The sequence below is a fragment of the Terrapene carolina genome, unplaced genomic scaffold (genome assembly GCF_002925995.2).
Source record: "Terrapene carolina triunguis isolate 2854851 unplaced genomic scaffold, T_m_triunguis-2.0 Scaffold84, whole genome shotgun sequence".
NCBI classification, from domain to species: Eukaryota; Metazoa; Chordata; order Testudines; family Emydidae; genus Terrapene; species Terrapene triunguis.
In genome coordinates, this window is record NW_020664435.1 from 27,311,528 (window position 1) to 27,335,976 (window position 24,449).

The 24,449-nt window shown below is 40.1% G+C and overlaps 1 protein-coding gene across 3 annotated transcripts in view; it reads right to left on the reverse strand.

Moving 5' to 3' along the window:
- Positions 1–24,449, reverse strand: part of UMAD1 (UBAP1-MVB12-associated (UMA) domain containing 1) — a 121,022-nt gene that overhangs the window by 22,758 nt on the left and 73,815 nt on the right. For all 3 annotated transcript variants that reach the window (XM_026649437.1, XM_026649436.1, XM_026649435.1), the window contains exon 3: positions 10,967–11,052. In XM_026649437.1, coding sequence (XP_026505222.1) covers positions 10,967–11,052 — 86 coding nt within the window. The remainder of the gene's footprint in view (positions 1–10,966; positions 11,053–24,449) is intronic.

Below are 24,449 nucleotides of genomic sequence, written 5' to 3' on the forward strand. Positions count from 1 at the left end.
TTTGTGGTGTAAGGAATAACCAAAGCATAGACAATTTGGACCAACATTCTGAAAGACTTTGTAGGTCAAGAGAAGCCCTAAAAGTTAATATGGCATATGACTAGCTAGTAGTATAACCTAGCCAGAAACAGAATTCCATTATATGCTCAATCATGCTTGTACCAGACAGAATCCAAGCACACTACTTTCTACCGTCTTAAGTCAATTAATTGTGTTTGTATGGGTAGTAGCAAAGCCATTACAGTTGTCTATAATGGGGAAAAAAACAAACAAACGACATCAGACAGTAGTCCTCAGACGGTAAACAACGTATTTAACCAGAACAGATGTCTATTATTAAAATGTTACAGCACATCCAGGCTAGGACTTTCATCTTAAAGTTAACCATAGAAATAGGCCGTATAATCATCAATCATCATCATCATCATCCCATTATGCCTCTGAAGTTTAGGGCAGCGACGAAGTTCCTCCACTCCTGTCTCTTTCTGGCAAGTCTTTCAATGGTTCCCCAGCTGTGGCTCAGGTATTTCAGCTCAGCTTCAACAGCTCTTCGCCATGTTGTTTTCAGGTGGCCTCATTTTCGCCTGCCTTCAGGGGTCCATTTTATTGCTACTCTGGTGATGGAATCAGTTTCCAACCGAAGCACATGGCCAATCCATCTCCAACGCCTCCTGGCAATGATGGTGCTTATATCTCCTGGCTGCACTGGGTCAATAGATCTTGGTTTGAGATTGTTCCTGGCCAAAAGATACAGAGGATTTTTTTCTGAGGCAGGTTGTATGGAATGAAGATAGTTTGGACATGTCATACTTTCTCATTCCCCAGCATTCTGCACTATAAAGTAATGTTGAAAGTACGCAGCACTGATAAATCTTGAGTTTGGTTTTGGATGTTGATGATTTCCAGACTGTATTTAAGCTCCTGAAGGTGTTCCTGGCTTTATTGATTTTGTTCTGGATGTCCTGGCTTGTTCGACCGTCCTGGCTGATGGTGCTGCCCAAGTATGTGAATGTTTCTTCATTGGTGAGAACATAATCCTCTATCCATACTGATATAATAGAGCTCCCAAAAAGGTAGGCTAAGGGTATGTCTACACTACGAAATTAGGTTGAATTTATAGAAGTCTATTTTTAGGAAGCGATTTTATACAGTCGATTGTGTGTGTCCCCCCACTAAGTGCATTAAGTCAGCGGAATGCGTCCACTGTACGGTGGCTAGCGTCGACTTTCGGAGCGTTGCACTGTGGGTCGCTATCCCACAGTTCCCGCAGTCTCCGCTGCCCGTTGGAATTCTGGGTTGAGCTCCCAATGCCTGATGGGGCAAAAACATTGTTGCGGGTGGTTTTGGGTACATGGTCGTCAGTCACCCCTCTCTCTGTGAAAGCAACGGCAATCGTTTCGCGCCTTTTTTCCGTGCAGACGCCATACTGCTTTCAGCAGATGGTGCAGTAGGACGGCTAACCGTCGTCATCCAACCACCGCTTCCGCTGCAACTCTACTCTCCTGGTGCCATGAATCCACCTCGCAGGTCCTCTCGTCGTTCTTTATAAATATCTAATCATGTGGCATCCCGTCGTCATCCACTGCTTCCGCTGTAACTCTGCTCTCCTGCTCTTGCCTCGATAGTGAATTTCTCCATGTTGTCTGTCATGGGCTCCCGGGAACATGTGTTCTTCATCGGGAAATGTGCACAGTGCTAACCGTCGTCATCCACCGCTTCCACTGCAACTCTGCTCTCCTGCAGATGCCATAACACTGCAAGCATGGAGCCCATTCAGCTCGCCACTGCTGTTGTGAGCGTTGTAAACACCTCACGCATTATCCTGCAGTATGTGCAGAGCCTGCAAAAGCAGGCGGAGGCGGCGATGACAGCGCGATCACGATAGTGATGAGGACTTCTCTCAAAGCATGGGCCCTGGCAATTTGGACATCATGGTGGTAATGGGGCAGGTTCATGCCGTGGAACGACGATTCTGGGCCCGGGAAACAAGCACAGACTGGTGGAACTGCATAGTGTTGCAGGTCTGGGATGATTCCCAGTGGCTGCGAAACTTTTGCATGCGTAAGGGCACTTTCATGGAACTTTGTGACTTGCTTTCCCCTGCCCTAAAGCGCAAGAATTCCAAGATGAGAAGAGCCGTCACAGCTGAATTACCGTTGGGGATGTTGAAATGCCTACAGTTATTCTTGGGGACCCAGCCTACCCCTTAATGCCATGTCTCATGAAGCCATACACAGGCACCCTGGACAGTAGTAAGGAGCAGTTCAACTATCGGCTGAGCAAGTGCAGAATGGTGGTAGAATGTGCATTTGGACGTTTAAAAGCTCGCTGGCGCAGTTTACTAACTAGGTTAGACCACAGCGAAACCAATATTCCCATTGTCATTGCTGGTTGCTGTGTGCTCCACAATATCTGAGTGTAAAAGGGGGACGCGTTTATGGCGGGGTGGGAGGTTGAGGCAAATCGCCTGGCGGCCGATTATGGTGTGACAGTTCTGTTTGTTTCTCCTTGATGAAAACCCACCCCCTTGGTTGACTCTACTTCCCTGTAAGCCAACCAACCTCCCCCCTTCGATCACAGCTTTCAGAGGTAATAAAGTCATTATGGTTTCAAAATCATGCATTTTTTATTAATTCATCACACAAATAGGGAGAAAACTTGCAAGGTAGCCCGGGAGGGGCGGGTGGGGAGGGAAGCACCGGGTGGGTGGTGGATGAGGAGAGGAGGGAAGGACAGTGCCACACTACAGTTCAAAACTTATTGAATACCAGCCTTCTGTTGCTTGGGCAATCCTCTGGGGTGGAGTGGCTGGGTGCCCATAGCCTCCCACCCCCCGCGTTCTTGAGCGTCTGGGTGAGGAGGAGGATGTGGAACTTGGGGAAGAGGGCAGGCGGTTATACAGGGGCTGCAGCGGCTGTCTGCGCTCCTGCTGCCTTTCCTGCAGCTCCACCAGACACCTGAGCATGTCAGTTTGCTCCCACATTAGGCTCATTAGCCTCTGGGACGGAGATGATAGGGGGAGCGTAGAAACATTTGCAGCTGCAGGAGGAAAAAAAGGGAGAGTAATATTTAAAAAGATACATTTTAGAGAACAAAGGGAAGACTATTTCACACTGAATCAAGTGATTCACATTACATAGCACATGTGCTTCACTCCCCCCACCTCCACCGCGTGGTTAGTATCAGGGAAGATCCCTCTCAGCCAAACGCAAACAGCTCAGCATGAAAGGGCCTCCACCCACTGCGTGGCAAAGGCTTTTAGAGTACCTCCAGGAGAGTTTCATGGAGATGTTCCTGGAGGATTTCCGCTCCATCCCCAGACACGTTAACAGACTTTTCCAGTAGCTGTACTGGCCGCGAATGCATCCCAAGTCTTCAGGGCAAATTAAACATTAAACACGCTTGCTTTTAAACCCTTTATTATATTTACAAAGGTACACTCACCAGAGGTGCCTTCTCCAGCTTCATGGTAAGGGAGTCCGCTTTGGGAAGGTTGGGAGGGTATTGGCTCCAAGATGATGAACAGTTTCTGGCTGCCGGGGAGAAAGGATTCTCCACTTGCCTGCTGTGCGCTTGCCTGCTGCATGGATTCTTCTCCCCATACAGCGATCAGATCCAGTACCTCCCGTTCGGTCCATGCTGGAGCTCTTTTGCGATTCTGGGACTCCATGGTCACCTGTGCTGATCAGCTCGCCACGCTGGCCAAACAGGAAATGAAATTCAAAAGTTCCCGGGGCTTTTCCTGTCTACCTGGCCAGTGCATCTGAGTTGAGAGTGCGGTCCAGAGCGGTCACAATGGAGCACTCTGGGATAGCTCCCGGAGGTCAATACCGTCGAATTGCATCCACATTACCCCAAATTCGACCCGGCGATGTCAATTTCAGCGCTAATCCCCTTGTCAGGGAGGAGTGCAGAAATCGATTTTAAGAGCCCTTTAAGTCAACAAAAATGGCTTCGTCGTGTGGACGGGTGCAGGGTTAAATCGATCTAACGCTACTAAATTTGACCCAAACTCGTAGTGTAGACCAGGGCTAAGAATTGAATGGCTGAATCTAGACACCTACATCCTACAGGCAATAGCTCTTGTTTCTTTCATTAACTCATTAAAAAAATAATCCAAACAGCCAAACCTGGATATATCATTTAGGCAAGCTGACAGCCCAGTCTCATTGCTAAAAACAAACGGGAGAGATAATGATAGCACTGTCCAGCCTCTGAGCTTAAATCAAACAAATGATTAAAAAGGTGACCAGCTTAAGCAAATGTGAAAGTCTATCAACTTAAACACCACGTGCTATTACCCCTAAGATCCAAATAAAATGGACGTTAACAACAAAAATCTCACTTTGTCCTTTTTGGGTCTCATGACATCCAGCACAAACTAATCATATTTGGGACTAAGCCAGACAAGCAAGCACAGTTTACAGAAGTCTCAGAATCCTGGAAGATCACAATGCTGACAAAGAGCTCAGCTAAATATGTTTTTTATAATATTGTCTTGTTTTGCAGAAGTTCTCCTACTGTTAATATATGCTCCCCAAAACGTTGCACATTGCATTACCAGCATTTGACACACAAAACTATAGACAGTTTTCCACTTGTTCCAGATCAGAGAGGATTTCTGTCTCTGCCATTTTCATAGTCTGCTGTACCAAATGCTCCAAGGAAGTTCCAGTGAGCCATACTGTAGTCTTCCACATGAATTGTGATACCTAGCTATAATTATGATTATAAGTATCTTACAAAGGTATATAATTAAAAATGTCTAACAATATATAAATTGGATAACTAGGGATTAAGCAATCCCCCGAGGGAGTCATTTCCCCCCACCCCACAATAAAAATGTACAAGAAGCTCTCCAGACATAGGGGAATAGACACTAAATATTTGAAGGGAGTATGAAGCCCATGAAAGGGGAAATCAGCAGAACAAACAGTATAAAATTAATATGCAAAATTCCTTTAATTTACAGACCCAACATAGCTCACTTTTAGTAGTTTCTTTTAATACAATTACTGTTATTACAGCTTCTGCCCATTAAATTTGATGACATCTGTTGGGTAAAGAGGGCCTATTGGTCATCAATAAGAAGTGCAATATCAAATAAGACATGAGCAGCTTTACAAGATGACAGTAGGGAGATATGAAGAACCAAAGTTATTACTATAAATATCTCTTTTGTTTCTCGTATCAATTTAACCTCAGGGTGTCCTCAACACCATAGACAGAGAGTAATCTTTATAAATCCTAATTTACAACCATACCATCTGTCAAATAATATTTTATATCGGTCTCCACAAGTACATACTAACATAGTTGTCAAAGAGCAGCAAAAAAATATCTATATAATTTTACTACCTTTCCCTGCCAATGGAATATTACCAAAGCTTCAAAATACTATTAATATATCTAAATAGTCTAACAACAATGCTGATGCTGGGATGCATTATAATCTTAATTTTAGAATCCCAATGAAAATAGGTTAAGACTGAATATTGACAAATTTTGTAATAAAAATGCAAAAGCTACAAACTGAAGTACTGTGAAAACTGATAAAATCATGGTATTTCCTATCACTGTAATACTGCAACTAAACTTCATGTTTCAGAAGCAAAGATTATTTTATGGGTACAGTTCTGAAAAATTCGGAGAACTCTGGCCCTTATCCAAAGCACAGCATTTAGGAATGTGTTCAACTTGAGGTATGTGAATAGTCCCACTGAAGTGACTTAGTGAGACTACACAGGGTGAATTGGAAGTGCTCAGCACCTTGCAGGGTCATGCCCCTGTACTTGAAATTCCTCTGGCTGCATTTTACATAGTGTTATGCCACTTCAGAATAGTGAAGACTGGGAATTGCTGAAATCTAAACAAGTTCCCTTGTGATATGTTGAGGACAGAAAATAGTTATCAAGATGGTTGTTTTTATTTAGCTCTCACTTATGCACTATGCAATTAAGTTTTATATTAAGTTAAGCAAGAACTATGTAAAGTGGATATCATTTAACTGACATGATTTAGAAATTTGTAGTCTTGTACCATAGTGTTCCCAGGATCTGACCGATGTGGTGGTTAGGTAATATCTTTTGTTGGACCAACCTCTGTTAGTGAAAGAAACAAGATATGAAGGAGAGCTCTGTGGAGCTCGAAAGCTTGTCTCTTTCACCAACAGAAGTTGATCCAATAAAAGATATTACCTCACCCAGCTGGTCTCCCACAAGATTTAGAAAGACACACACACACACACACACACACACAAATCTAAACGGAGAAGGAACAGCAAAAAAGACAAAAAGTTAACGGAGAATCTGTAAAAGGTATTTGCTTCAAGAACCAAACTTTTCATAGTTTCACCTCTGAATAAGCAAGTTACCTATGGAAAATGACATGAAAATAATTTTCATATTACCATTTTCCCTGTTCCCCCAAGTACAAAGCCCACATATTTTAAAATCTAAATCAGATAGTGTTTAAAAATAAAAGCCAGTTTGCAATGAGAAAATAAGGCTTTGATTCCTTTAAACAACTGAACACCCCATGTCAATTATGCACAACAACTATTTGATGCCCATTGTAGTTTAACTGACAAATAGCTTTAAATAAATTACAATATCTTTGCAGAATATTCTTCGAATTCATGTACTATCATTAATGCAAGAGTAAACAAGTTGTGTAATACTGTGTCTCTCTCTCACTAACACCACATTAAGTATATAAGATGGCAATCTGCAGTACAGAGTTAAATACAACAATTGTATAGTTTTTAGGGCTGTCAAGCAATTAAAATAATTAATCTCTATGCCTTAATATTTAAAAATAAAATAAAAGATTTACTCCCCCAGTAAAATCCAATATTTAATTCCGGAAACTTCTCTCCTCCTTCCTCTAAACACGTAAAACACTTTGAAATAATGCAAGATTGAAGGCACATTTTACATAGGTTATTAAGAGTTATGTTGTCAGCCATTGTTGAGAGAAAACTTCAGGAAGGTTTGTTTTCTCACATCCCAGCCATAATTTACTGAATCTTCTCCAGTAGAGACAACATTGTGCATTTGACCTAGAAACCCAGATGGAACAACACATATTAAGGGTGAAATTCATCTTTTTGCAGGGATCCCTCAAACCAGGGTTTAAGTGGAACTTAAGTGGTGCACAGGTCTTGGGCTGCACTTCTTCACAGGGATGAATTTCATGATAAAGGTAATTTTCCCAACATCATGCTCAGACGATCTGCATGGCTCTGAGATCAGAATAGAGCCCAGCAATGATGTATATAGAGTCCAACCCTTGTCTACTAGAAAGTATGTTAAAAAAAATATTTAAAATATATACTGTTTTACATACTGCATTTCTTTGTCAGTTGACACAGAGAATCCTAACCTGAGATGGAACCATTATATTTGTTTTCATTCTGACCATTGATCGGTACAAGAGCCAGATTATGTTTTAGGAAAGTTTACAGACAACTCCCTCTTCCTCCAATGGCCAAACTAAATAAAAATGTGCACTTAAAATACACAGATAAACTATATATGTCACAATAGGTCATACAAGTAGCATCTGTAGCATAAAGGGAGATGAAGAACATTCCAATGAGCAAATTGCAAAGAGAATAATCAAGCCAGGGGCAGATGTGACACTCAAGAAGAAAGATTCCATTGTTTTATTAGAAAGGGAGTAAGGATTCATTGAAATGGATCCTCGTTAGATGATTTAGTTTGGTTGATAAACCTCAAAAGGACCATAGTTTTAAATGTCTTTTTCCTTTAAGAATAAACACAAGATCAGTTATCAAAAATAATCAGTAGTATGAATAAATTATAAATCAAAGTTATACTACATTTTCAACCTTGGGACTCATGTTTGTTTTCTTGCTTAATCTTCTTCCAGCTCTTTTCCAGAAGCCTTTTCTACCAGTTCAGCAAATCAGTTTTTGGTTGCTCATTATTTTAAGCTAAACAACACTCACTAGTGACGATGAATTAAAGATTACCATATCAGGCACAGTTTTTAATCCAGATTTTAAAAAACCTGCAGACCTTATTTAGTGTCACCCACTATTAAACGAACAACACTAACATCATGCAGACCTCCAAGATACCAAGGAATTACTCAGACCAAGGCCTTCATGGTAATAAATGTCACAATGACACACAGAAAGCAGAAGGAGAAATAGTTCCAAGGCTAAATTAGATAGCTTTTCCTAAACATTTTATGTATGATGGTTAACAGGAAAAAAAACCAAAACATTTCATTGTGGTACTGCATATATTTAAAACTATAGGACTATGCAGAGTAGGTTCATGTTTAGAAAAACATCATTTATTTATGAGGGGGAAAACTGAAGTGCTTGAGTGCGTACCATGTACAACATTTTTGGGGTGCAAATGCATTAACATGACATATGGATAGGTTCATCTTGTTTATCTGTAATTGCTTCTGTTTCAATGCCTAACTTATCTCGTTATAATTAATTACACCAACATATTTATAACTTGTACCTTACCATTACCAGAGAGCCATCTTTAAACTTTGCTAACAGGTTCCCTTTCAAAATCAATACTGGAGTGCATGCTGAACATAGTATCACAGTCTTAGCTATGTCTCCATCTAATTACTAGTAGTATCATTCTTTTCAAGCTGGAAAACAGGTAAGGGCTGACAATTTATGCCCAATCACAGAGGATACGAGTCTGTTACAGCTCTTCTCTACAGAGCTCATTTGTTCAGCTTAAACTGTAGTTGCTCAGGCTTTCAGTTCTGGGTGACTCTGATTCAATTCTTAATGTGTTAGCTAATATAACAATTGACACATTTTCATATTCCACACCTGACAAAGTTAGTGGGAAAGATCTTCTGATCACTTAGCCACATGTAGACAAGACTTCAAATTTGATTGCCAAAAAAAAAAAAAAAAAAATTGTTAGATTTCTCTGCATTCTTCTTGTTCTTGACTATTGTCCTAGAGTTTCTCATTTTTATTTTATTATTTTGGCTTATGTAAACCTTACTTGATCTTAAATATTTTCTTTAGTCTTCACTATTGTATAGATTAAATGTCCACTGCTACCAACAGACTAAGACAGAGTCAGAACTATTATGATGTAATAATTTATTTCAAATTCTAGTAAAAATTTTCAATACCTAATACCATGTAGGTTTCTAATCAGTTTTTTTTATTTCAAACCTATCATATCAAGCTGTACTAGATTAGTCCTTCGCTAGTGCTGTCTGTTGTTGCTATCAAGTGTTCATACTGTGACTGGGTTCATAAAATACATGGTGCTCTTGGTCCATCTTCAAGTCAGTACCATATAACCAGATGGGGCTGGAAAAAATCTATACTTGGGCCATTCACTTATAATGCATCACGTACTGGAGCGTGCTTTGCTGTATATGTGGGTGCGAGTTTGTTTTGATTAAGTTCATTTTGAAAAACTCACATTCTATCTTTGTGGCGTTTAGGACAATGAAAACAGTATTTGCATCAAGGCCTATATATCATGAAAGCTTTGTTAAACCTTTACTTGCACTATCATTTGTTGAGGATTTGGTGGTATTTACATAAACTTTTAGATGCACCACTGATGCAAGGCATTCTTTTCTTTCTCACTTAACACTACTCTTCTGGGTGACACCCCAAGACAGTTTGGGCATCAGCTCTGCCTAGCCTGCTTGCTGGCCCATTGAGGACCATCAGCTATACAACTGACCCATTGAGAGAAGGCAGATAAACCTTATGACTCAGCAAGGCATGCAGGGGCATGCCTATGGACAGAACTCTAAGGCTTTCAAGCCATGTGCTGGGCAGCTTGTGTTTGAAACAAAGGAAGCACAGGCCACATGGCAAAAAACTATAAAAGGCAGCTGCATCTTCTCCATTTTGTCTTCAAACCTGCTTCTTACCTCTGAAGGAACTTTGCTAAAAACTGAAGCTCTGAACAAAGGACTGAATGACCCATCCAAGCTGTGGATGTGTTCTAGAGGGACAGCAAACTCACCAGTACTGCTAGGAACCTGATATACGGACTTTGAAGTTTTTGTATGTATGTGACTGCTTTACCATTTAGCATCTCTCTTCTTGTTCTTTTTTCTTTATTATAAACCTTTAGTTTTAGACACTAAAGGATTGGCTGGCAATGTGGCATTTTGGGTAAGATCCAAACCTATAGTGAGCTGGTAATGTGGCTGACCCTTTGGGGTCAGAAGAACATTTTGTATATGTGAGCAGAGTTTAAAATAACTTCTCACTGTACTGGACCTAGGTGCTGATGGGGAGCCAGAGACTGGAATGCAATAGATGGGGGGCTGTGTGATTTCTTTTTTGCTTCTTGATAACCAGTGTGGGAGATCAGAAGTGCAGTTGTGACTGCTTGGGGGGAGTTTAACTTCAGTGTTACTCCCAAGACTGGTGGGTATCTCTCCCTTTCACAGTCTACCCTGACCTTGGCTTTTCCAGCAAGGGCTGCCCCAGGCAGATAGTTCAGTGGTTTGGGTGCTAGCCTGGAACTTGGGAGACTCAGGTACAATTCCCTACTTTGGCAATTCATGTGTGACCATGATCAAGTCATTTTCTCTGTGCCTCAGTTCTCCGTCTGTAAAATTGGAATACTACTACTTTACAGCTCCATGGTGAGGATACAAAGATTACAGATTAAGCAGCACTCAGATGCTATGCTAATGCAGGCGATATAAGAATCTTAGATTGATAGAAAAAGGCGTGAATGCAACAGCGCTATTACAGTTGTGTTTCTCTACCATACTGACTCTTCTTTGACTCTCAGCAGGACCTCAGTTTATTTAGTTTAAAAAATTCAATCACATCTATGCCCTTGTCTGCAAAGCTAGAGCAAAATCTACTACCTAATATCCTTAGAAATCTCTGAAACAGCAGCAGTTTATTCAATACTCTTCTGCTAAGAAATGTCACCAAAGACACTTAAGGAAATGTAGTCTCTTTTACCTGAACAGGTTGACTGTATGTAGGTCCTGTCTCAGGAAATGAGTTTTTATCTTCAGATGCTCTTCTCTGTTCATTAATTGTATCACCTATCAAAGCAAAAAAATAAATTTATTTTAGTGAAAGGTTTTCCATTTTCCACACAAACTAGTAAATCAATTTCTAGAGTACTACTCTGTAATTATATGATTCACTGTACAAGGGAGAATTAAGTCTACATATAATATGTCATTTCCACATTTATATTTTCCAACTTGAAATCAAGGGGAAAAAAACATACACATGCATTTTGGAAAGCAGTCCACACAGTCATAATTAGTGGTGGTCCATGAGACAACAGATTAAGATGAGACCCAAATTATGAAAAAAAATCTAGAACCCTTGTTTTAGATTGTTCTGGGAATATTCCAGCAGAGCCAGTCTGGAAAAAGCAAAAACGCTGTCAGCCTTTGAGAGGCAGCAGCAAAGTGGGGATCTGGAGCCTAAGCACATCACACACACACAGTTAAAAGGCATGCACCAGCCAGTTGTCTTCAAGAAGATGTGGTGGATGCCACAGATGTAGTAGGCAAAATCACAGTAAAATTCTAAAGACTATGAACTTGAATTGATCTTGAGGAGCAAAAGTAAAAATAATAATTTTAATAAACAATATAAGAATGGTGAGGAGATAATTTGGAAAAGTGCAAAAATTATTTTAGTCAGATTATCCTGTATACGCTCAATTATCCAAATAGCATATGAACATAAGAATGGCCATACTGGGTCAGACCAATGGTATATCTAGCCCAGTATCCTGTCTTTCAACAGTGGCCAGTGACGGATGCTTCAGAAGGAATGAACAGAATAGAGCAATTTATCAAGTGATCTATCCCCTGTAGTCAAGTCCCAGCTTCAAGCAGTTAGAGGTTTTGGGGACACCCAGAGCATGGGGTTGCGTCCCTGACCATCTGCGCTAATAACCATTGATGGACCTATCCTGAATGAACTTATCTAATTCTTTTCTTAAACCCAATTGTACTTGCGGCCTTCACAACAAGTTCCACAGGTTGACTGTGTATTGTGGGAAGAAGTACTTCCTTATGTTTGTTTTAAACCTGCTGCCTATTAATTTCTTTGGGCGACTCCTGGTTCACGTGTTACACACTTCCTTATTCGCTTTTTCCACACCATTCATGATTTTATAGTCTGCTATCGTTTCCTCCATTAGTTGTCTCTTTTCCAAGTTGAAAAGTCCCAGTCTTATTAGTCTCTCCTCAAATGGAAACTGTTCCATTCCCCTATTCATTTTTATTGCCCTTCTCTGTGCTGCTTCCATTCTAATATATATATTTTGAGATGGGACAACCAGAACTGCACACAGTATTTAAGGTGTGGGCATATCAGGGATTTATATAGTGGCATTATGATATTTTCTGTATTATCTGTCCCTTTCCTAATGGCTCCTAACATGGTGTAAAATTTTTGGACTACCACTGCACATTGAGCAGATGTTTTCAGAGAACTATCCACAATGACTCCAAGATCTATTTTTTGAGTGGTAACAGCTAATTTAGAGCACATCATTTTGTATGTGTAGTTGGGATTATGTTTTCCAATGCGCATTTCTTTGCATTTATCAACACTGAATTTCATCTGCCATTTTGTTGCCCACTCACCCAGTTTGGTGAGATCCCTCTGTAACTCCTTGCATGTTGGCTACTTTTGGGGGGCTTGTTAGGGCTTTTAAAGTAGCTTGTTGCTTTTTTTTTATTGGCTCCCAGGCCCAGCCAATCAGAAAGCTTGAATGGTGATTGGCATTTGGCTCCAGTTGCTGCATCACCTGCGTACCTGTGTGTGGTGATATGAAGATAGGGTGATCTGAGGTGCATGTGGACCCTGTGCTTTGTTAAAAAACAATTTAAAGATCCTGCCTGACTCCCGTCCCAGTGCCCGCCACTGTGGGTTGCACAGCGGCTCCGTGCACCATGCCGGACAGTGCTGGGGCAGGGGAAGGGTGAGGCGGGCCAGCTGTGCTTGGGGGGGGGGAAGGGAGAAAGAGCTCAGGGGAGGAGCTGGGCCAGGGGCTGTGGCAACAATTGATGCTGTGCTGCAACTTATCCAGGTCCAGGAGCGAAACTTTCTGCATAATCCATGTGAATGGGGTAGGTGAGGTGGCAGGGAAAGCCAGGCCGGGGCGGCAGGGGGAGCCAGGCTGGGAACAGAGCCGTGGGATACCCAGGCTGGGAGAGGGGGGGAGCCGAGCTCCAGGGGCGGGAGGTAGAACAGGGCACAGGACTTCGGGGCAGGGAGTGGAGGAACCAGGCTGGGGGGAGCCGGGCTGGGAAGGGAAAAGAGCGGGAGGGGGGCAGAAGTAGACAGGGATGGCTGGGGGGGGGAAAGGAGGAGGGAGGGGCAGAGCCAGGCACAGGACTGCTGGGAGGGCAGAGCTGGGCTGAGCTAGGGAGGACTGGAGCATGGCTCAGGGGGCAGCAGAGGTGGGCAGGGATGGTGGGTAATTGGCAGGGGGATGGGGATTAGCTGGAACACGTCACAGTTCTGTTACCTAAAAATGGTGGCTCAGGTGTGGGAATCTCCCTCACATCCTATTCAGTGAAGACTGATACAGAGAATTCACTTAGCTTCTCTGCAATGGTCTTGTCTTCCTTGAGTACTCCTTTTGCACCTCGATTGTCCAGTGTCCCCACTGACTGTTTGGAAGGCTTCCTGCTTCTGATGTACAGTACTTATATTTTTATTTTTTTGCTATTAGATTGTGTGTCTTTTGCTAGTTGCTCTTCAAATTCTTTTTTGGCCTTTCTAACTATATTTTTACACTTGTCTTGCCAGAGTTTATGCTCCTTTATATCTTCCTCAGTAGTATTTGACTTCCAAATTTTAATATCTTTTTGTTTCTAACCACCTCTTTTACACATTTTTGGTCCTCTTATTTTTTTTTATTTGGGCTACATACATATAGTTTGAACCTCTGTTATGGCATTTTTAAAAAAAGTTTCCATGCAGTTTGCTGGTATTTCACTATTGTGACTGTTCCTTTTAAATTTCCATTTAACTAGTTTCCTCATTTTTGTGTAGCTCTCCTTTTGAAGTTAAATGCTATTGTGTGGGTTTCTTTGGTATCCCCTTCCACTCCCCATGGAAGTTAAACTTAATTAGATTATGGGTGCTACTTATGGTTACTACTTATTACTGCACAGAACCTTATTTTAGCCAGTTGCTCAACTGAATCACTCCCTTCTTCTTCCAATACTTTAGGACTGCTCCTTGAACCAAAAGGGCAGGTCTCTCTAGAACTGCTCACTCTGAAGTTCATATTACTAGAGTCAATAACTTCAGCCCAATGGGTGGAGAACTGAGGCACCTTATTATCTTGCCACCATATATGCAGTTTTTCCAGATACTGTAAGGTTAAATTATTCCTACAGTGTTTACCGAGTTTTATTATACGCTGTCCTTCTATCCCAACCCTTTAGAATAGGCAACTGAATTATCTCGGTGTGAACTCAAGGTTTTGTTTGTTTGTTTTTTCCATCTCATTCTCAAGGTTTAGGAAAGTTATTTGTCTGTTGGATAATCACCAATATGGAAAAGCTATTTCTAAGACCCCCATTGATATACAGTCTAAGCATTTGTCTAACCTATGATCAATCTTATTGTCCTTATCACCTGAGTGTCAGGGATCATTCCTCTAGAAGCATTCTCTGGTTCCTGGGCAGTAAGGACTGAGGCATCTGTTGTAGAAGTGTGTAAGGTTGTCATGTGGACTTCCCCACACACCATTAAGTCTCATCAGCTGGACCTTCTGTCTGTGCAGGATACCCTCTTTGGGCAAAAGACACTACAGGCAGCACTTTAAGGTAAGCCCTCTTCAATGGATACTGCTTCCTACACCTGTCAATTGTCTCTAATTCTTTTCCCTAGGGTTGGAGAGAGGGATACATGATGACTATTTCTCACTGGCAATATATATATTTTTTTAAAATAGCTCTCCAGCATCCTCTTGATTTTTGATGAAGGGTGACACTGTTTTGCCCTCTCTACTCTCTGATTCTGCGTTGGCAGTACTGTATCTCACAGAAGAGAGGAGGGGTTGATATACTGAGCTCATTGTCACAAAAAACCTTTGCCTCCTTGATTCCAGGTAAGGGGGAAAAGTTGATGGGAAGAATGGGACTCAATGCTTTACTCTTACTGTCTTCCAGTAGGAGAAATAACAACAGAGTATTATCTGTGAGCAATATCCCCTTGTATTTACTTTTTAGTTTTACCATTTTATGATTTCTCATTTTCTCTAATTCAACATTCTTTGAAATTAGAGTTCTACAGCCCCTACCTTAGTTTACAAGGCACAGATGTTGTTCAGCAAAGAATACAGGTTATCGTCATACAACTCTATATTTCACCACAAGACAATTTCTACAAAATTCAACAGTACAGATTTTTTGCTTTTTAATGAAGTCACTTTCTAAGTGATTAATTCAACTGCAAGACAAATCAACTGATCAACCTGCAAGACTTGTATGAGCTATTCCACAGAAACTACATTTTTGTATATTATAACAACCTGAGACAGCATGGGCTTTGCCAACTCTGCACTAACTGAATTTAATCCTAATGCAGTAGAAAAACTTTCTACTGTGCACATCTTTTGGATCTCTCTCCCCATCTGTGCAAATTGCTGTGTCTCTCCCCATATATACGATGAGTAATTCTCAAAAATTTCATTTTAAAGTTCAACTTAAAACTGTATCCAAAGGACAATGACATATACACATGGAAAGGCTCTCAAAAACTCACTGACATAATATTTATGGATGGCAATATTTGTAAACAAATATACAGTTCAATTTGTGACTCTGAACTCTGAAAGTGGAAATTCTGAGGCTCATAATCATGATATTCTTATCCAAAATTACATCACTACAGTACACACTTTCATATGGACGGGATGGTACTTTCCTAGTACCATCTAATCAGATCAGAATTCTTGTACCATCAAAGATCAGAATTCTTGGTTTCTATCCTTGGTTCTGTTATGAGTCACGGTGTTACTGAGGCCAATCATTTAACCTTTCTCTGCTGTTTTTTGTAAATGTACGTAAATATGAGTTACCTATCAAACAACAATGTTCTAAAAGTGTTATGTTTATACAGTATTTTAAAATTTTCATATGAAAGGAGCTACGCAAGTGTGAATTATTATGAAGTTAGACATAAATTACAATGCATTTTAAAAACACTTTCCTTGCCAGTGCTACAAATTATGAAGTGCTTAGCTTGTTCATGGATTAAATAGCATCAAAGAAGCAGGAAAATAGGAAGATATATAGTAAAGAGAAAGAAAAAACCACAAGAAGGAACCACAATGAGTTTAAAGGAAAGACAAACTAAGAGAGGAAGATTTTTTTTTAAATTAAAAAACAAAAACAAAACCCCCACATCACTAGACAAGAAAACTTAAAGTAGTGGTTCTCAACCTTTTCCAAATCAGGGTCTCCCTGGGGCCCTTCTTTTAGCAATATGGGAAGGAAAGGACAGTAGCAACCACCTAAAACCTGTTTGTGGTTCCCCAGGTTGACCCATGTTCTGAAAAAAATATTAGAAGACAAGAACAAAAGGGAAAAATGTGAGTGTTGTGAACATTGTACAAAATATGGGAAAAAACATGGGCTAATGAAACTGAGGGGATACAACTTTGCTCAAATCAGCTAACTATTTAGACACTAGACAGGTCTTTTTTAAAGCTCTCACTGACCGCTTGTACATTCATCCGAACAACAAACTGGGGCGGCTTTGCAGCACCACAAGGAGATACTTGCACAGCGCCTCATTTGATTTAGTACTAATAGATTAAAAATGACCTATTATACTTGCATGTAGTTGCTCAACTTTTTCCTTTAGATATTTTAAAATTAACAACATAATGATATATCTGGAAGTAAGAGAAGAATATACAATAGCATAATTCGATCAAACTGAGGGATGAGAATGAAGAATGAATCTTCTAAATAGGCAATATTTTTATATGAAATACTGTATAAAAACCTCTCTCCCCACAGTTATTATCCACTATAATTTGAAAAGAACTCTCCTACCCTACAGCCAGCTCTCCATACATGCGCCACAAAAAAAATAAATAAATAACGCAATAAGCTTTAGAAAAAGCAATTTAAAAACTGATACACTATAGCCTGTAAACCAAGTCTATTGTCTACATTTCCCAGGCAAGAATACTTGTAGATCAAGAGATTGTGTCCCTTCCTACCTACTACTTAATACAATCTCTCTCTAAATTGCAGCCTCTTTCAAAATCATAGGATTGCAGTGGTGAATCCAGAGATCTAAGATTCTAATGGAAGGTTTATGTTGCACCCATTGCAGCATTTGCATACCATCACGACTTTCTTTGTGGGAAGATCAATGTTACTCCCAGGTTTAGAACCCCAAGGAAAAGCAGATTCTTTTCCTCTAACATAATATTGCACAATAATCTACTTCTTCCGCCAATAATAATCTCCTGAAAACTCCTGCGTGTCCTAAATGGTATACAGTAACATGAAACCATTACACAATGACAACATATGAAAAAAGGAATTCCGAACCGAAGACAATTTTACTAGACAGAGAGAGGGCATAACCTTTCCGCAGTACCAAAAATATATATATTTCAACAGCTAACAAACACTAGTCTTGGTCTCCACAATAAAATTAACAGTAGTAATACACTTACTAACTTTAGTGACCTGATGTACTTTAATTTGTGTGAAAAACTGGCTATTTTTCCCTATTTTCATCACCAAAATTAAACATGTGTGTCTAACCTGTGCTCAGAAACAGTGAAAACAACATCCAAAACCAACAGAATAGCTAATCTCTGGATCAGACTTCTTTCCTGCATAACCAGCCCCATACAACAAAAGATTAAGTGCTACATTTTTTAAAGAGCAAATAGGTCAATAATGTGTATTAACTGGGATTAGTGTTATTTTCAGATTACTTTTGTGCTTTAAAATGGTTTAATATTTCTAGGAACTTCACTTTAAGGCCAGTTTTGTAAAGGAGACTCTGAACCAGGGAACTCCTCATTTACTTTTATCCTCTAATATAAATTTATTTCCATATTGTTTATCAATTTAATTTTATAATTAAGGGTTTTTTTAAAAAAAAACATTTAGTAAAATTAGTTATGAAAAACCCACAGATTTTTCATATTTATCACTTTGATACATAAGAAACTTGCTAAAAACTGTTGATTCATTCTTTTTATTTTCTTGTTATACTTGGAAATAGAACAGTACAACTTCCTTAGAAAAAACTCTGACCTTTAAAATACTGGGATTTTACGCAAGTCTGCTGATCATTTTAATGGAAATCATACAAAGATAAAAACAAACAGATACTTCTTAACAGAATCAAGGAAAATTTATTATAATTTCTCTGTAACTAGACAATTACCATAGACAAGCTATAATTTAGAGAGAAAATCAAGGTGAATGATCACTAGAAGGCTAGTACACTAAAAATCCATGAAATACAGGCACCTTTTCAGCTGTGTCTTCCAGGTAAATGTGAAACAAAAACACCACAAAGTATGAGCTGCATTTATTTCATAGCTTTAGCAACAAAGAGTTCATACAACAAAACAAATGCATTTATGGATTGTTTGGATACTGCATAAACAGATATAGCAAAGTTACTACCACCAAAAGCTTTATTACTTGTATCATTTGTGGACAAATTGAAAAGCTACCATAACCACAAATCATCGAACACTTATATTACAGTGAAGTATAATGACCACAAAGAGCCTGACCAGAGTCAGTTGGAAATTTTCTGATGGAATACTTTCAGTCGGAAAATGCCAATTCATCAAAATCAAAACATTGCTGGAATGTGCTGATTTCAATTACACTTACGATGGAAACCTGCCTAATTTCCTGCCAGTTCACCTATCCCACCTTCACAGACTGACAAGGCTTCCAAGCTCCTGGCTCCTCAGCAGCATGCTTTGCTGGAAAGCCTGAGCATCCAGGCTCCACACTCTTTGGACGCATGGGATCCTCTAATTTCCTGGCTCCCAGTCTGTTTGGCAGAATGTCTGGCAGGCTATTGGAGAGTCCAAGTTCCTTTACAACAGTGGCTCTCAAACTTTTTTTTTTTAACCGGTGACCCCTTCCACATAGCAAGCCTCTGAGTGCAACCCCACTTATAAATTAAAAACACTTTTTATACATTTAATTCCATTATAAATGCTGGAGGCAAAGCGGGGTTTGGGATGGAGGTTGCCAGCTCGCGACCCCCCCCCCCATGTAATAACTTTGTGACCCACTGAGGGGTCCCGGATCCCCAGTTTGAGAACCCCTGCTCTACAAACCACCTGGCAGGCTGCAACTGAGTAGAATCTCCCAGGGCTTTCAGACTCCTGGCTGCTTCATAGCCCATCTGACAAGCTAGCAGGGAGACAGGGCTCCCGGACTCCATGGCTCTCAGCAGACTGGGGCTACGAGGGCTTCTAGTTCACCAGGGTCTGCAGCTCCTCAGCAGCCCAAGCAAAGGCTCCCAAACTCCCTGACAGCCTGCCTGTAGGAAACCACTGGGCAGACTCCTGGCTGCCTGGCTCCCAGGCTCTGCTCCTCCACTCTCCAGACTGCTCTTGTCCTAAGATGACCAGCTGGCAGGATGCTACGGAGCTCTGGCTCCCAGATTCCAGGGGCTGCGTTGCAGGCTGGCTGGCCAGCTTCATAGGCTCCCAGCTGGCCAGTTCCCTGGCAGCTAATCTGGTGAAATGCCAGTTAGCCAGGGCTCCCTGAGCAGCCCAAGGAGGAAGCTAAAAGATTTCTGTTTTGGTTCTCCCAAAAGGTAGTAGGTCCTGTTAAAAGAAAAAAGAAAAAGAAAAAGAAAAAGCTTCCATCACAATTTGGTACAAATGTTTTTTCTTCAAAATATGAATGAGCCTTTTCACACGACAGAAAAATTGTTTCCCTGTCATCTCTAAACCTGATCTCTGGAGGAAAGTCTTCTTCTATATATTTAAATTAGGCCTGATCTTAGTTGCACTAATTTCAAGGTTTGATTTTAAACCAGTTCAATTAAACCAACACAACATTGTATATGGACAGTCTTAAAGTCCACTTAAACTTGGTTAATAATGATTTAATCTGTGTTAGTAAATTACAAGTACAAACTAAACAGGACACTACCAGTTTTTAAACTAATTTATGTTTAACCATGCAGGCATTTACACCCATTTAACGAAAACTTCTCTTTAAGAAAATTCTACCACCATAACATTTAACAATTTATTTCCTTACTCTCTCAAAAAAGTGAAAGATTAGGTGGTTTCATAGTTTAGAACCATGAAATATGCTACTGGTTTGCATATGACATTATTATATAGTAAATCAGAGGATCTTATAGTGTACATCACATCTCATGCCATACATCTTAATACTGTGGATCTGTAATTTGTAACCAAAACTGATGTTGACAGACAATTAACTTGCATGCAACTGAAGGAGAGAGGAAATGCATGATATGAATTAAAGTATTTCACTGCTTCAAATGGAAGAAACATTCAGCCCATCATCTATTTGGTGGTATTTAACTGTTAACAGAAATGCAGGGGAGGTTTGGAGTTTCCAGTTCATTCCTCAAATGCAAGGAACAACTGACCAGCTTTAAATTTTGGTTGTTCATTTGGGTGCAAACTAGTATTTTTCTCCTTGTCATGTCTTGTGGGATACTTAACATTGTTCACTTCCTTCTCTGAGTCATTAATAGCATTGAAACTACAGATATGGTAGTACTGGGAATTCAGACTGTGATGAGTTTTAGTAAATTCAAATCATGTAGATTGTTTTTTTTTTCCTCCCTCTAAATGAGATCTTCATTCCTATAAATATATGTCAGAAGATCGAACACACTAAGCCCGAGATTACAGTTCTTCAAACTTAAACCCTTGCTTGTGATTTTTCTTTTTTCATTTTCTCTGCCAGAGACTTTATAGGACGATACCATAAACACATTGCTTGATAGTTATCTTAAACAATATCATCTTTTATTACTAACATTCTAAACAAAACAAGTTTTGTGGTTTATTTTGTATGTGGCTAGACAGCCATTGTTTTAACCCAAGGGTAGGCAACCTATGGCACATGTGCCGAAGGTGGCGCACGAGCTGATTTTCAGTGGCACTCACACTGCCTGGGTCCTGGCCACGGGTCTGGGGAGCTCTGCATTTTAATTTAATTTTAAATGAAGCTTCTTAAACATTTTAAAAAACCTTATTTACTTTACATACAACAATAGTTTAGTTATATATTATAGACTTATAGAAAGAGACCTTCTAAAAACGTTAAAGTGTATTACTGGCATGGCAAACCTTAAATCAGGGTGAATAAATGAAGACTCGGCACACCACTTCTGAAAGGTTGCCGACCCCTGTTTTAACCACACCTATCATGTTACATAATGAAAATATAATAATAGAATCTGCACTACAATGATATTTTTTATATTGATTCATCAGTCTATTTAAACAATTAAAGCTACACTACCAAATGAAACCGCTAACTTTGGAGAAGTGCTCCTGGCCAATTTGTACAAAATGAGATTAAACAGTTGCAATTCTGTTTTACTGTTCACATTACCCAGTACAGCAGTGATCTTTTAATTTTCTTTGTTGACAGAAAAGGTTCTAAGTTTCTCAAATCTCAAAGAGCCCTGCATCCCAAAACTGAAGATTCCATTACTCCATAAAGCTTTTGAATTCTCATATTCTTAGTCATCTTCCTAAGCATATTTGGTAATATCAAGAAACTGCAATACACCTAGTCAAACCTGCAACCACTACCACATTGAGACAGATCTAAACACTAAAAGGGTTAACTATTTGCACTTTAAGAAAGAACATTAATTTTGAAAAATTTGTTTCAGAACTTCCAGAAACCTACTGTAAGGGTCATTATAAGCAAAGTCTCAAAGCAAATCAGTTTACCTAGAAGTACCATTTCGTTTGGGTCTGAGTGCAGATGACAACAGAAGGAAGAAAGACAGAAAGAAAGAAAGAAAAGGGAGATGACTGAACTTCAGTGCGAAGAGGAGTACCATAAAAGGTACCTACACAGATAGAAATGGATGCACTCAAATGAGTATCTGTAGAGTGGGCACCTTTTACAAGTAAGACTAGAAGGGGAAAGCATGGCCATACATATCTCCCTTCCTTTGTTCTGAACTTAGTATCTAGCTGGACAAAATAGGCCAAAAACTGCCATCCAGTCATGTCTCTCTAGTACAAGCTAAGTTGGGCATCGTGTCCACAACTGAAAGATGGAAGTCTATGTAAAATGATATTTGAGACTTGGGGTGCATGTGCATATTCCAGTGCACCTGCTTTGGTCCTTTAAAACTGGAAGCTGAAGTTCTAGGTCACATGCCAACTTCTAGTCATGTGCCCCAGAGGAAATTACTGTAATGGATGGATATGTCTGTGTCAAATTGTGAACTCTATCTTGTGTTGGGAGTATGATTTTTGTTCAAGGGCTCTACTTTATACTGCAACTTTCATTTGGGGGGTATGACCATAGAATCATAGAACCATAGGGTGAGAAGGGACCGCAAGGATCATCTAGTCTAGTTGCAATCTCCTTTATGGATTAGAGCAGTGGTTCTCTACCTGTGGTACACGTACCCCTAAGGGTACATCAACTCATCTAGATAGTTACCTAGTTTTACAGCAGGCTACATAAAAAGTACTAGCGAAGTCAGTACAAACTAAAATTTAATACAGACAGTGACTCGTTTATACTGCTCTATATACTATACATGTAAGTACAATATTTATATTCCAATTGATTTTTTTTATATAATTCTATGGTCAAAATGAGAAACTAAGCAATCTTTCAGTAATAGTGTGCTGTCATACTTTTGTATTTTTATGTCTGATTTTGTAAGCAAGTAGTTTTTAAGTGAGGTGAAACTTGGGGTATGTAAGAAAAATCAGACTCCTTAAAGGGGTACAGTAGTCTGGAAAGGTTGTCTCTCTCTGGATTGGAACATCTAGTTTGTAGTGGAGACTTAATATCTAGTAGGAAGACTATGTCTGACAAGATACTGTGACATTGCACCCCATATTCTTCATAGTTGAATGATTATGATGTAATTATGGCACAATTATGACATTTTGTACAAGATGGGTCATATAAGGTGCCATTGGAAAAGTTATGATTTGCTGAATATGATTATCTTATTTGTGTACATGTATCATTTTTGTATCTAAAGTTATGAATATTGACTAGGTATTTCTGTATTTCAAATGTAGTTATACCTGGGTCACATCCACTAGGCAAGATGCTTCCAGTCTAGATAGCTGGTTGGGAAGGACCTATTCAAGGTAATGGGTTATCAGGGGAAACAACAGGCCTTATAAGAAGCTTATCCCCCACCTGGTGAGCCTTCCTGAGAATGTCCTCCAGACAGCCTGTAAGTAATGGCTGCTATGACTCAATAGGGCATGCAAGGGCATGTGACCAGACCACATGACACTGATCTCCATTTTGGGTACCTGTATTGTTCCACAAACTGGTCTGGAAACCAAGTTTGAAACAAAGGGTTCCTGCCATATGGAAAAGCTATATAAGGCAGGGAGTGACATCATCTGGGGTTCTTCCCTCCCCACAACTGAACACCTGAGAGAAGCTCCAAAAGAAAAGGACTTGGAACGGGGGTTGGGATCCCAAAATGCAAAGCAAGTGCAGCTTGTGCCTTGAGAATCTGCAAGCCTGTTTGTATCATCAGTCAGGGTGAGAAATTGCTAATTCATATCCAATCTTTCTAGTATTGTAGGCTTAGTTTGCAGTTTTGTTTATTTACTAGGTAATCTGCTTTGATCTGTTTATCACTTTTAATCATTTAATCTATCTTTTTGTAGTTAATAAACTTGTTTTATGTTTTAATCTAACCCAGTGTGCCTTTGACAGAAGTGTCTGGGGAAAATCTCGGCTTCGTTTAACACAAGCATATTGTGCATATTCTTCTCCACACTGAGGGAGAGGTGAACTGAATAATAAATTCATACCGGTTGTGGTTTCCATCAGGGCAGGACAGTACAGCTCTGGGGTCCTAGGCTGGGGGTTATTTTGGCAGTAGCCTCTCTATTGTTGGTTCATGCAAAAGTGGTTGGTCAGCATCATGTAACTGCAGCTGGGTGTGTCCCTGAATGTGTGAATGCTGGTGGAAGTGTAGGACCAGGAGTGGTCTATAGCTTGTCACAGCAGCACAGTGCTGAGAGGGAGCCCAGGCTGGTGAGTCAGAGGGCTCAGTGGTACCCCAGTTCCAGGTGGCACCCTGGGGGAACCCATCACAGCTATAACAGAGCAATCAACCATCAATGTTGAATGACTCTCCCCTACTGGAATAAGGGGTCTTCTACCACTGAAGCCATTGATTTTGAATGACTCTCTACACAGAAGCTGATGGGCAGAGATGG